Source organism: Sarcophilus harrisii, chromosome 5, assembly GCF_902635505.1.
Source record: "Sarcophilus harrisii chromosome 5, mSarHar1.11, whole genome shotgun sequence".
In the NCBI taxonomy this organism is placed as follows: domain Eukaryota; kingdom Metazoa; phylum Chordata; class Mammalia; order Dasyuromorphia; family Dasyuridae; genus Sarcophilus; species Sarcophilus harrisii.
In genome coordinates, this window is record NC_045430.1 from 39,558,179 (window position 1) to 39,571,289 (window position 13,111).

General features: G+C 33.4%; 1 protein-coding gene across 3 annotated transcripts in view; it reads right to left on the reverse strand.

Moving 5' to 3' along the window:
- Nucleotides 1–13,111, reverse strand: part of LOC100916051 (centrosomal protein of 290 kDa-like) — an 89,476-nt gene that overhangs the window by 39,309 nt on the left and 37,056 nt on the right. For all 3 annotated transcript variants that reach the window (XM_031937928.1, XM_031937927.1, XM_031937926.1), the window contains exons 25-31: nucleotides 12,170–12,343; nucleotides 11,651–11,762; nucleotides 9,630–9,835; nucleotides 7,203–7,354; nucleotides 3,055–3,166; nucleotides 1,641–2,096; nucleotides 132–296 (exon numbers count right to left, since the gene is read on the reverse strand). In XM_031937928.1, the coding sequence (XP_031793788.1) occupies nucleotides 132–296; nucleotides 1,641–2,096; nucleotides 3,055–3,166; nucleotides 7,203–7,354; nucleotides 9,630–9,835; nucleotides 11,651–11,762; nucleotides 12,170–12,343 (1,377 nt within the window). The remainder of the gene's footprint in view (nucleotides 1–131; nucleotides 297–1,640; nucleotides 2,097–3,054; nucleotides 3,167–7,202; nucleotides 7,355–9,629; nucleotides 9,836–11,650; nucleotides 11,763–12,169; nucleotides 12,344–13,111) is intronic.

Genomic DNA, 13,111 nt, shown 5'->3' on the forward strand with positions numbered 1-13,111 from the left:
TTTATGCTGTTTTACAGTAATAATGGGAGCTCTATACAGACTTATAGCAGTCACTTAGGCAGTAGTTCAGACTTTTAGAGATGCTATCAGAAAAACAATGGATCTTTGTATTTACATCCAAATATGTGTACCTTGTTTTGTTGTACAATCTCTTCTTCTAAATTGCTAATTGTGTGTTCATAGTCAGAAATTACATTTTTCAAATATTTTATTTCTTCTTTATCTTTCACAAATTCTCTATTGAGTTTGAGTTCTTGAAGATGAAGTTCTTGTATTTTCATATGCCAACCAATTACCTAAACAAGACAAAAAATGAGTGTGTATATATATTTATATGTGTGTGTGTATTGCATTAGGCATACATAGGAGTATTATAAATATAAATACTATTCACTTTAAATACTTCAATTGGTTAGATCATATAGCAAGCTTTCCATAATAAAGTTGTGCACTGCAAACGCCCTTATCTAATCACATTCCAAAGTTTTTCAGTTAGAGGATATAAAATATCTGTAACCATTATACTTTAGCTAGAATGAATTATCTACCCAGTTGACACTCACTTAGACAAACTGTGTGTCTCGCTATTGAAAAGAGAGCGTCCCAAATTTGAATAAGCAATTCTCAATAATTGGACTTAGGTCCAAAGCAGCAACAATAAAACTTCATTAATTCCTATTAATTAGAAGAAAGACTAGTTCAAATAATAAAAACTATGAATTCTAAGGTATTTCTAAAGAAATATGAGTTTACTAATTTTACATATATTATACACATACATACATACATATACACACACAGACCTAGTACAAGGAATGATAAGGAATTTTTAAATTAAGACTAAAATTATTTATATATGAATGAGTCTAAAGTGCTAGAAGATGTTTACTCTCTTGATCACATTTGCCATTTCCCCTTCATTCTTGTTTCCACAATTAACTTGAATAGAAAATCTTCAAAAAAGTGAAGCTCAGAGGTCACCTAGTATCTGAAAGCCTTACTGAAATCTACATCTCTATCTGTAGCACTGTCATTATCTACCAGTGTGGTTACCCACTTAAAAAAAAAAAAAAAAAAAAAAAAGAACTAAAACCAGGAGTCAAGTAAAATTGTGTCTTGGTTTATGCCAAAAAACATCAAAAAAGAAAATTTCAGCCCAGCTCCCATCTAGAGGTACCCAGGTGGCATAGTGAATAGAATGTTGGCCTTAAAGATGGAAGGCCTGACTTTGATTTGGGCCTTGCACATATCACAGGATCAGATTTAGAAAAGGGTCATTAAAGGTTCTTGTGTCCATACCCATTTTATAAATGAGGAAACCAAGTCCTGAGAGATGAGGTGACCTTAGTGTCAGAGGAAGGATCTGAATCTTGGTCTTTCAGCCCTCATATCCTAGGTGTGTGACCCAGGCTCAGGAAGTTGGCGAGACTCTCCATACTCTAAGCAAGTCTGTAAGCCTGTGAGTAGAGGAAGCTTACTCATTTGGGAGTTCTCTATTCCCAGGAAAATACAGGCTAGGCTCCTCACCCTGTTCCACCTGTTCCTACATCCTCAGCTTGAAAATGACTCATGGAAGCAGAATCTTACACAAATTCCACATGCGATTTTAACCTTAACATCTAAGACCAAGAACACCCCACCTTCTGGGCTCCCCTGGCATCCTTTAAGGTGCTTATTAGCTCCTCAAGGCCTTTCAACTTTAATTCCAGCTCCAGCGTTTTGTTTTCCGTGGTTCTCCGCTCCTCCTGACAAGTCCTGACCTCTTGCATGACTTGCAGTTTGTCATTCTGGAGCTGAATCATTGTTTTGGAAAATTTCTCCTGCTGGGCCAAGGGCAAGGCCCCACTGAACTGTCGTCGCAAGGCCTGAATGGTGCTACGCAGATGCTTTGCTCTGTTTCTCCCTTCCAGGCGGGCAAAGTACAGACTCTGCTCCTTCTCATCAAGCTTTTGCTCAAGACGCAATTTGTAGGTCTCCATCTTCTGCAGCTGGGAAGTCACTGACTCCAACTTGCTAACAGAAGTGGCTTCACTCATTTGCAATGCAACAATATGCTGATGCAACTTGGCAATGAGGGCTTTTTCATCTGACTGTGCCTAGTGACAAAAGAAATTAAGGAGGGTGAGAAAGAAAGGTGCTTCCTTTCCTAGCTCAACTTTGATCAGTTCCAAGAAGACTTCCTTGAAATGAACTGCTCTTCTTTGGAACTCTAAAAACTTATAAGCCCTCATCATACTGCATCAGCATTTTTACAGTTGCTAATAATACATATTTCCACTCACTTAAGAAAACGGTAAAATGCTCAAAGACAAGAACCGTGTCTTGCTTATCTTCCTTGTCACATAGTTTGGTAACATAACATATCTGTCAGTTAAATTTTCACTCAAAAGAGTTAAACTATTTTCATATAAAAGTATATGGATATGTTATAATGCTACTCAAATTCAAATATAGCATGTACTATAATAACCTACAAAGACCATTCTAGCTAATAAGTTTGAATCAACTAATGAAAGAATTCTCAATCAGAACATTTTGATTCTAGTCCTGACTTTATTAAGCAGCCCATTTCATTTGGGGATACCAAATTAATTATTTTCAATACTTATACTACTGGTCCCTATTTTATGGGAATGATGTGATTCTAATAAAAAATAGAGTAGAACATATAAAGATATTTAGGGCTTTTGGTTTTGTTTTTAAGCCAAATGTGAAAACAAACCAAAAAAACCCAAATAGAACTATAGCTTACCTTAAAGTATTTATGTACTTCTGTTCAGCATTATCTTTCTCATAATCAGCCCAAGGGCCTATACTAGATCCATACAAACGCACACCTATTTTTTCCCAACACCCTTTTGCTCCCTCCCCCTTTTCTATTCCACAGAGAGGTTCAGTTGCAGGATATTCTAACTAGTTTTTGCCAGACTTCCACCAAGGGTGAATAGCCTTGAAGTTTCTAAATCATTATAAATGATTTATGAGCCATGTCCAACTGGATTTTTAAAAATTAGTAAATTCATACTTCTTGTGAAGAATTGGTGCTATTCTCACCTGGTAGTCTAACACCTGCATTCTCAGAGATTCTACTTCCTTTTCTCTGGACTGTTGATGTGAATTCAGAGCTTCAACTTGAGTTTTGGCAATATCAGCAATCTCCTTCAGTCTAGTAAGTCATACAATCATAGAGTAACACCATTTAGGCACATAATTTTCTAAATGCAAAATTAGGACTTGTTTCTGAAAATTAATCACGATGTTGAGTTTCTATTCTTTAAGACTAGTTTGTAGATTTTCTATTTAACATAAACAGACTATGTCTGATATGCAATAGTTTGAATACAAGTGCATATTATAATATTAGGACAAAGATTATCAACAGGATGGCAGATCAGATGCTTTCCCCAATCCCCACTAGACAGGTACAGGGACTAGACTTGGGATTTCATTTGTATAGGAAAGTCTTGGAAGGGGAAATTCTTCTAATAGTATAGGTCAGGACCTTCTCTGCCACTCTGTTTAGAGAGTTACCTGAAAACTGTGTAAGAGTAGGACTTCTCCAGGGTCATAAATACAGTACATATCAAAGACTAAACCTAACTGGTCTTCCTGGGCCTGGGTCTGTGCCCATTTAAAAACTTAACCAGTTCAAGTCCTCTGCTTGCTCCTCATAATACATCAAGAGGAATGGAATTTGGGCTTCTGTCTAAAGGGTCCCTATTTAATGACTCCAAAAGCTGCAGCAGACTAAGTCCAGAATATAGTTTCCACTGCCCTCCAACCTGTAAAAAGTCGCATGTCCTAATAATGCCAGCCTGAAAAGGAAAGGCAAGCCAACAGAAGAACTGAGATAGGATGCTGAGGAGGTAAGTAGCTTTACCAAGCCTAAAGGAAAGGGGACTGAAACCCAGCTGTAGTCAGTCCTATCTCCCCACAGGCTACAGATATCAAGGACTAACTCCAAGGAGCCTGACACATGCCAGGGGGGATCAAGCTGAGGAAGTATGGCAGGAGAGTCCCAAGGTTTCACCCTTAAGCAAAGGTAGAAGCCTGCAAGTGAGTAACAGAATATAAGGGGAAAAAAAGAATGAAACATAAAAAGTAAAAAACAATAAAAATGCAGAATAGAAATTAACAAATGAACAGAAAGAAAGGAGCTAAAAACTAGAGTTTAAAACTTTTCTAACAAATAATTATACAACAAAGGAAATTAGTTGATTTCTTATGAAACATTTTTTATTACTGCAAAAGAATAGACAAGAAATTTCAAAATTGTTCAAAAATAATTATTCAACAAATGAAATCCATAACAAAGTATGAATATATGTGCATATCTGAATTTACATTTCTCAATGAAGAAATTTTTAAAATTTATTAGAAGACTGTGGGGAAAATTAAATCATGATTGTGAGTTTTTTCAAAAAGATCAAAGAAAGATGAACATAATTGGAATCTGAAAATATTCAAGTGGCTGAAAATATGAAAAAAGAGGGAGGGGAAAGATAATGTTTTTAAAAGATTCACAGCCAAAGCCAATGACATCTAAGGCAATGACAGCTGTGTAAAAATTGTAGTCAATTTACGGATTAGAGATTTCTCAAAAGAACTCAAGAAATCAAAAATATCTGAATGTCATGGAAACATTTTTTTAAAAAAAACATCTAACATTTGCAAATATAGACAACAAAGAAATGCAGGAATCTATAGACGGCCTCAAGTAAAAAAATGCAAAGATGTATGCATGGAGAAAAGGGAAATAGAGACACAGAGGAATGAGATACATCCCCTAAATAATCCCTGGGTAAACAGCAATGAAATAATAACACCTCCAGTCTCTCAGCAAAAGGGTTTAAGGAGAATGGTAAAGACAGCACAAGAACTCAGAACTGGGAAAATCCAAGAAGTCTTAGCCTCACAAGGATAAAGGTAAATATGCAAAAGGAAACAATGAACCTACAATAAACTGAATATTAGAAAAAGTCGTTTACAAGCATATAATCTTCTCTGAAGGTGTTGTGACTCCCATGACAATATCCCCCTTCAGGAGAAAGAATAAGAGAACCCCAAAGGCAGCTGGAATAGAGTTAGGGGGAGGAGACATAGATGTACCCATAAATCAGCAGGCAAAGTTAATGAGGCAGAGAACTGACTGGATAATTAGAGAAAGTAGTCATTTCTACCATGGGTCACTGCCTCATGCAATTGAAACTTCTAAAAGTGAGGCACAAGAGAAAAAAAAAGAAATATACTGGGGCAAAATTTCTTGGAGTGATAAAGTAGAAAACTGATTAGAAGGAGCCTAAGCCTAGAACTTCAGAAGATTTAACTAAATGAGGACAAAAAGAGATCAAAGAGGAATAAATAAGAATAAAGATCCCAAATCAATATATAAAATATCAGTTCAGAAAGGGAAGAGAATCAATGAACAGAAAAAACAAAGAAAAAAATTAAAGAAAAAGGGATAGAAAAAAAAAACAATAAACTAAAAAAGTTATGGGTAAGAAGAGAAAGCATTTTACATTAACGTTAAATGAATTAAATAAGAAAATGAAGGGGGGGAAGGAAAATAAAAGGGGGGGGGAAGAATAGGTAACAATGAAAAGAAAAATAAGTAAATATTTAAGAAAAATCTCCAGCCAGGAAAAAAGTACTGGTGAATAAGAGCAGAAAAAGAGGAAGAAAGATGTCTGTGGGAATAAGACTACATCAAAGTTGCTTAAACAAAATTAATTATAAAAACAAAGTATTGATGTCAGAGAGGAAGCAATTTTTAAAAATATTTAAAAAACAATACTAAGTACATAAATAGAAGAAAACTATCCTAACTCTTATAACTATAAGTTTAAAATAATGCAACAAAAAAGGAAAAATGGATAATACAACAAAATTCTACAAATGATTCCTTATAATAAACACATCTAAAATGCAAAAACATATTTAGAATGAAAACGAGAGGCTAGAACAAAAGTTATGCACCCAATTAATCTATAAAAGCAGGAATTGTGACCATCCTAGCAAGCAAAGCAAAAACAAAATTTCACAATATGAACAAATGAAAAAATTTAATGACACATAAAAGTCACAATGAAACAATATCAAGAGTAAAGATGTTAGTGCTAAATAGCAAATTAAATTCATGAAGAAAAAATTAACTGAATTTTAAAAACAAATAGATAGTAATTCACTAATAAGAGGCTTTAATATTCCTTTTTCAAAGTTGAAATCTAACATAGAGAGAAATAATCTTTTTTTTAAAACAGCATAAATTGTGGAGCAATTCGGAATTAAGAGATTTTTATTATCTTCTGAATAGAACCACTAAATAATGTATATGCACGCACACAGATACACACACATACACACACATATATCTTAATACAACATAGTACATTTGCAAAGATATATTTGTTATTAGGGAACAGAGAAAACTAGTTTTGTTTTGTTTTGTTTTTAGAAACCAGAAATATACCCTATAAAGGATATGACACCCAAAACAAATAGTAATGGTATAAAAAAGCACAAGCAAAAGAGATTAAATAACGAAATCCTAAAAAAAAATTAAAGAAGAAATCATACTAAGAATTACTATAATGTTCACAAGACAATTAAGTAAAAGTTCTGAGAGCCAGCTAAATAAGTTCTCAAAGTAAAAATTATTTTTCTGGAAACATAGAACATCTTAGATTAATAAACTAAACATATAATTTAAAACATTAAAACGAAAAGAAATAAATACAAGTTATGATGGCACATTAAATACAAGAATGATAGCACATTCATCCTCAGTGAAAAATAGCAGTAGGAACTGAAAGATTGAATTCTTCACTGTTCTTTAAACATATGTCCTATAGAAATTTAATTATGAACATTCTATTTATATGCTTATAACATCAAGAAGAAAATGTTTAAGTAAACTTTTTTACCCTATATGCAAAAATGTATTTAACGTATTAAGGTTTTGATATGACTTTCTGGAGATTTAAACTTTTCATTATATTCTTATATTTAAATGTAAAAACCAAAGAAGATTAACAGGTGTAAATATTTATGAAAATGTAAAATAAGTCCTAAGCAATAGTAAATTTTTATGTTCCAAAGTCACTTAATGGCTTTCTCATGAAAAGAAATTGGATTAGATTTATCGCACTTTCACAAATAAAAACCAAGACATGTAGGTGATGATGAAGATTTAAAGTACTTACCTGGACACCTCCACCTTCAATTCCATTTCACTCTTTTCTAACTCTAGAATCTGCTGCCTATCAGCATCACTCACTTGCTTACTCACACTCTCAGCTAGTTCATCTCTTAACGTTTGTTCCAGTTGTTGGGCAGCCAAGTTGATTTTAGTAAGCTTAAAAAAAAAAAAAAAAAAAAGACAACTAAAATATTGCTCTTGGAATGTTTATGCATCTCTCCCCTTTTTCCTCCTTATTAAATTTAATCACATTCAGATGTCCAGTATTAAAATGTTTTTGAAAAATTTCAATGACCTTTAAAGAGCACATATCTCAACTACCTTCCAGTTCTTCTTTGTGAAATAGCCAACATGAATGGGGCACCTCTCCTTAATTCTTTCTTATGGTTCTTCTAGGTGTTCCAGCAAAAGACTCAGAAAGGAATAAATGAAGTTCATTTTCTAAGTGTATGTACAGTTATAACACACATTTAACTATTTTGTTGGATATCTTTTAGGGTTAACAATGGCTGCTGACAATTGAAACATACACACACTCTTATCTATCTCTCTTTAATGTGTGTGTGTGTGTGTGTGTGTGTGTATGTGTGTGTGTGTGTTTCTCTGTGTGTGTGTGTTTCTCTCTATGTCTGTCTTGATGTCTCTTTGGATTTGTCTCTGTCTCTCTCTAAGTAAACACAAACCCTAAAGGCATCAATTTTGGTTCTAGTTCTTTTGCATAAATATCAATAGAAGTCCACGACAAGAACACTCTTCCTCCTCCCACACACCACCGGACCCTACAGACAGAATAGGAAAAAACCTCAGAGGCCATATAAATCCAGTCTCCTGAGATTACAGATAAAGAACTTGAAGCAAAGGAAAATGAATGATATGGCTCAGGTCTCCCAGGCAGTGACCATGCAGATGAAATTTATCAATTCTGTTTCCAAAACCAGTCTTTTTACTCAATGTGCCAGGCTTTCTCTTCAAATATTATAACACCACTTTTTTCAATGAAAAAAGAACTTGAAACTTAGTAAAATCCCTATAAACAGAAAGTCTGTTAAAGAAATTATGCTGCATGCCGATGATGAAATATTATTACTACACTCTAAGTAATGATGAACATGATGAATAAAGAAAAGCACAGAAGAACTAAACTTACATGAATTTATAAAAATAAAGTAAAAAGAACCAGAAAAAACAGCACTTACAATGGTAACAAGGATAAAAATAATAAAATAACAGAAATATAATGCTGCAAAATAACAATAAGTGACACTATTCTTCAATAGTGTGCCAGAAGCTTTTCTTTTTTAAAATATTGCATAAAATGTGGAAAAGTTCATGAGTATGTGTTTCTGAGCCTTGTATGTATGTTTGATAGAGAGATATAAATAAATGCATATGCCTTATCTAATTGTATCTAACTATTTACAAGTTAGGGCAAAAAACTTTATTTAAGATTAAAAATCTGAGAATACTTTTTAAAAAATAAATTACTTAAAATTAAGTAATTTTAAAAATTAATTTAAATGTCATTCAATTTCAATACGTAAATATTAATAAATATAATTTAGAGCAAATCTTAGGGGAAAAACCCTAAAGTTCCAATAAAAGAAATTTCATTATTGTTGGATATTTTTGAGGGACATTGCATTTTAACTCAATCCTAACAGCATGATAATAATCATGATTAAGCTGTGCACATTCTTATAAATAAATTTTTTCTATGCTAAGTGCCTGGACTAATCAACCTCACACTTTATGAAACTAGATCCAAACAGTCCTTATTAAATCCTCACTTGAATTGCTGAAAAGAACGAGTACCATTCTTAATGGTTGTTTCACAGACTAAAAATGATAGATAAGTGAGATAGACATGTTATGAAAATAATTTATTTTTAAATTGGTCATTTGCAGAAATGTGGTTAAAATTTGAAAAAAAAAAAACAAGTCACATTTATGAGCATAGATTTTGTTGTTATTGTTGTTGTTGAGGCAGTTAGGGTAAAGTGACTTGCCTACGGTCACACAGCTAGAAGTGTTCTGAGGCCAAATTTGAACTCAGGTCCTCCTGATCAGGGCTGCTGCTCTAACCACCACACCACCTAGCTATCCCATCAACATAGATTTTTAAAAATACTAATTCTAAACACATAGCATCATGATTAAAAATAATGTGCTATTACTTACTACCTTTCTGTGTATCTACTTTAATCACATGGTCTTTGACTAGTGATACAACTACAAAGCCATATGCTACAGCTACAATGTTATTTTGGGATTACTCTTTAATTTCAGATTTCAAACATTTTCATTACCTAAAAATAACAGTACTACCTTAAACTAGTATTTCTGAGACAATCTAAAGACCAGATTAATCAAGTAATGCCAGTTAGGTAAAGAACGCTTACAATTCCAACTCTAAAGGATAAGAATATCTAACCTCAGAAAACTTGGTTTCCAATTCAAAATTACGTTCTTCCACTTGCTTTAATGAAGCCTGTAAATGCTCATACATTTTTTGAGAATGTTCTGCACGTTGCCTTTCATTGAGTTCCTTCATTTCCAACACTGTAATCTTTTTAGAAATGGAAACAATTTCACTGTTCGTTATAGCTCTTTGAGTTTCATCCAGGGTTGAATCACTTCCTGATGTGAAAAATAATTTAGTCAAACTAAATAAAGTTTTTTTTTTTTAATTTTAAATTAAGACAATTAAATTTTAAAATTAAGACAAAATGCAAAATATCTGAATATGAAAGAAGACAAAATAAATACGGTGAATTTATGATAAAGTCCATGTTGGTCTCAGGCAATTTCTTTAAATTTAAGACCTTATTTACTAAAGATCCCATATGTGAAGTATTTTGCCAATGCCATAGAGTCAATTCAATATTTTATATTAAAAATCTATAATATTTCATCATAAGCAAATATTCCTCAGTTGTGAAACTAATTTTTAAAATGAGGTGACACAGTTGTCTATGTTTATAAGCAGGAGTGTGTTGGTGTTAGCTTGAACAGGATGTCAAGAACTGACTTAAATTTTCAGACTATTTTATGGCAGTTCTTTCTTCTGGTATAGCTTGTAGTTTCATCATGTCTTCTTATCCTGAATGAATTTTGTCCAGATCCTACTGTAAATCTTATACTAGGTGTCCCTTGCCCCACACTGCCCTCATCATCGTGTGTGTATTTTCCCAGAGCACATGCCCACTGACTGGAGAATAGGTAAACAAACAGTAGCACATTATTGTAATTTCTACTCTGTAAGACACAACAGAAGAAACAATGCTGCAGAGTGTATAACAGCTGGTTGATGAGTCAGAAATAGTCAGATTCAATACTCTCTCTGACACAGTCTAGAGGCCTGGAAGCCTCTTAGTGCTTTAAAAGACTTTAAGGCTGAGAGGGATAGAAAAAGGGCCAGTAGCCATAGGCAGAGGGACTTTCCTCAGTAGGTGCTCTCCATGTCACAAATGAAATCACAATCTAGACGAAAAATGGAGATAATCAATGTGTAGAATTCAGAGAAGCTTGAGAAGACAGAAAATGCTACAAAGGAAAGTAAGCAGAACCAGGAAAATTATCACCATTATGATGACAATGATCTAAATAAAGGAAAAGAAAAAGAATAAAGCTGAACGTTCCATAATCCACTCACTGATTTTGGCGCTGAATATGAGTGGGGAAAATGAATGCTCTCCTTGATATGCCATGTTTGTTAATGGCCACAATGTTTCATTTGCTAACAAAGCATGAAGCTGCATGAAGGCAGAACCAAAACCATACCTGTAATAAAAGAGCTTATAGCTGGCTTAGTGGGCCAAAGACACAAATATGAGCTAACATAATTAATTACCCAAGGTAATTTGTGGAGAAAGAGGGCATCACCAACTCAGGCAACCAGGAAAGGCTCACAGATGGAAGGAGATTCTTAGGTCAATACTCTTGCCAGAGACACCATGATGCTAGGTCTTAGCTACTAATAATAATATTGTAACTGCCAATGATTTTTTTAAAATACCGTGAATGACAGAAAGAAGTTTGAAAAATAAACTCAGAGAAAATGTATACAGCAAGTTCATGACCAATATAGGTACCTAATGTTTGTTACTTGTATGTAATTATGACCTTTTCACAATCCTAACAAACAACTTGTGTTGGGCTAATAACTACAAAAAACTACAAAATGGCAGGCAGGCAGATATTTCATTATAAATTTTCCAACACTTAAATAAATCATCCTGTTAAGGACTTCTTTACCATCAAGATTAATATAGTCCATTTGTTTTAAAAGACACCACCACATCCTGCATAATCTAAGCAATTAGACTGTCAATACAGATAATTACTATTTCACTTGTGTAAGAAAACTTTGTTTTAAACTGACATTCCAAAAGATGATTAAACAACATAATTAAACAACATTGTATCACATTCATTCCATGAGCAAAGACTTACCTAATTTCGTGGCTTGTTCCCATGCTTGTTCCATAGTATGAAATTTTTCCTTGGTGATCTCCAATTCCTTACTTATGACATCTATCTGTTCTTTCAGGGATTTATTTTCACACTAAGTAAAAGAGAAATACCTTTGAATATTTAGAAGTATAGTTCAGACCAATAGTATGATTGTTTCAATATAATTGTCATTTATTACAAATATTAGTTGAAGTGTCCTCTCCTTCACATAACTTTCTCTTGCCTTCTCAGCAGGGCATGCTCATTCCCTTTAATTCCTATATCTACTTATCTGAGCCCCTCTTATAGCCTTGATCATATACTGTTTCATGTTATGGTTATTTGCATATTTGACTTTCTCCTCTACTTGCTGAACCTGATGAGCTTTGACTTGCTAATTTCCCTTACTGATTCCCTTGAGAACAGGGAAAATAAAATCTCAGAGATTTCCAAGAATAGAAAATACTTATAGAAAAGGTCCTTGTAGTTTTCAAGAATCAAGAACTATATCCATCTCACCTCCAACAACTGCAAACTGCTCATTCGCTGGACAAGCATATTATCTTTTTGCAGCATGTCCCTATACTTTGCAGTCAATTCATTGTATTGCTTATTGGCCAATTCAAGTTCTGAGAGAGGAACACAATTGTCTAAGAGTTTTTGGAGAGCTGCAATTCTGAAAGTGGTTGTTTCCTATGTAAATAAGAATAACAATGTTATATTTCAAAACTGTTCCTTTTAAAGGTAGATATGATTTTCATTTTTTAAAAGAATAATATTATGCAGTGATTAATCAAAGTTGATTAGAATGATTTTCAAAATATATAGGAAAATTCTTATTTAAATGAACTTCTTTTATAAAAACAATTCTCTGGCAAAGCACATTTTAATCTTTTTTTCTTTCTTTTTTTTTTTGATGAGGCAATTGGGGTTAAGTGACTTGGTTAGGGTCACACAGCTAAGAAGTGTTAGTGTCTGAGAGTAGATTTGAACTCTGGTCCTTCTGACTTCAGGATTGTTTCTCTATCCACTGTGTCACCTAGCTGCCCCTACATTTTAGTATTTTAAAAAATCTTTTTTATTGCAATAAACTGTCAGATTACATTATTTTGAGAAAAAGGATATTAGTCCAAATCAATAAATGCCCTTGTCAGAAGCATACTGGAAGATTACACAGGGACATTTTACAGAAACAAAAAAGTCACATTGTTTTATAACAGCTGAACACACACACAAGTGAAGCTATATACACAGCTCTGTACAATCCTGGGAATCCACAGCTGCAGTCCACCTCTCCACCCTGTTTATACTAAGAATTGAATATGGGCCAGTTTTATACCACAGGTAAAGTATCTTAATCCAAAAGTAAATTCTTTTTTAGTACTACAATACATGTTGTTCAATACAGAAACCATAGTCTAAAAATGATTCAGTTCACTGCGTACCCAAAATAAGTCTATT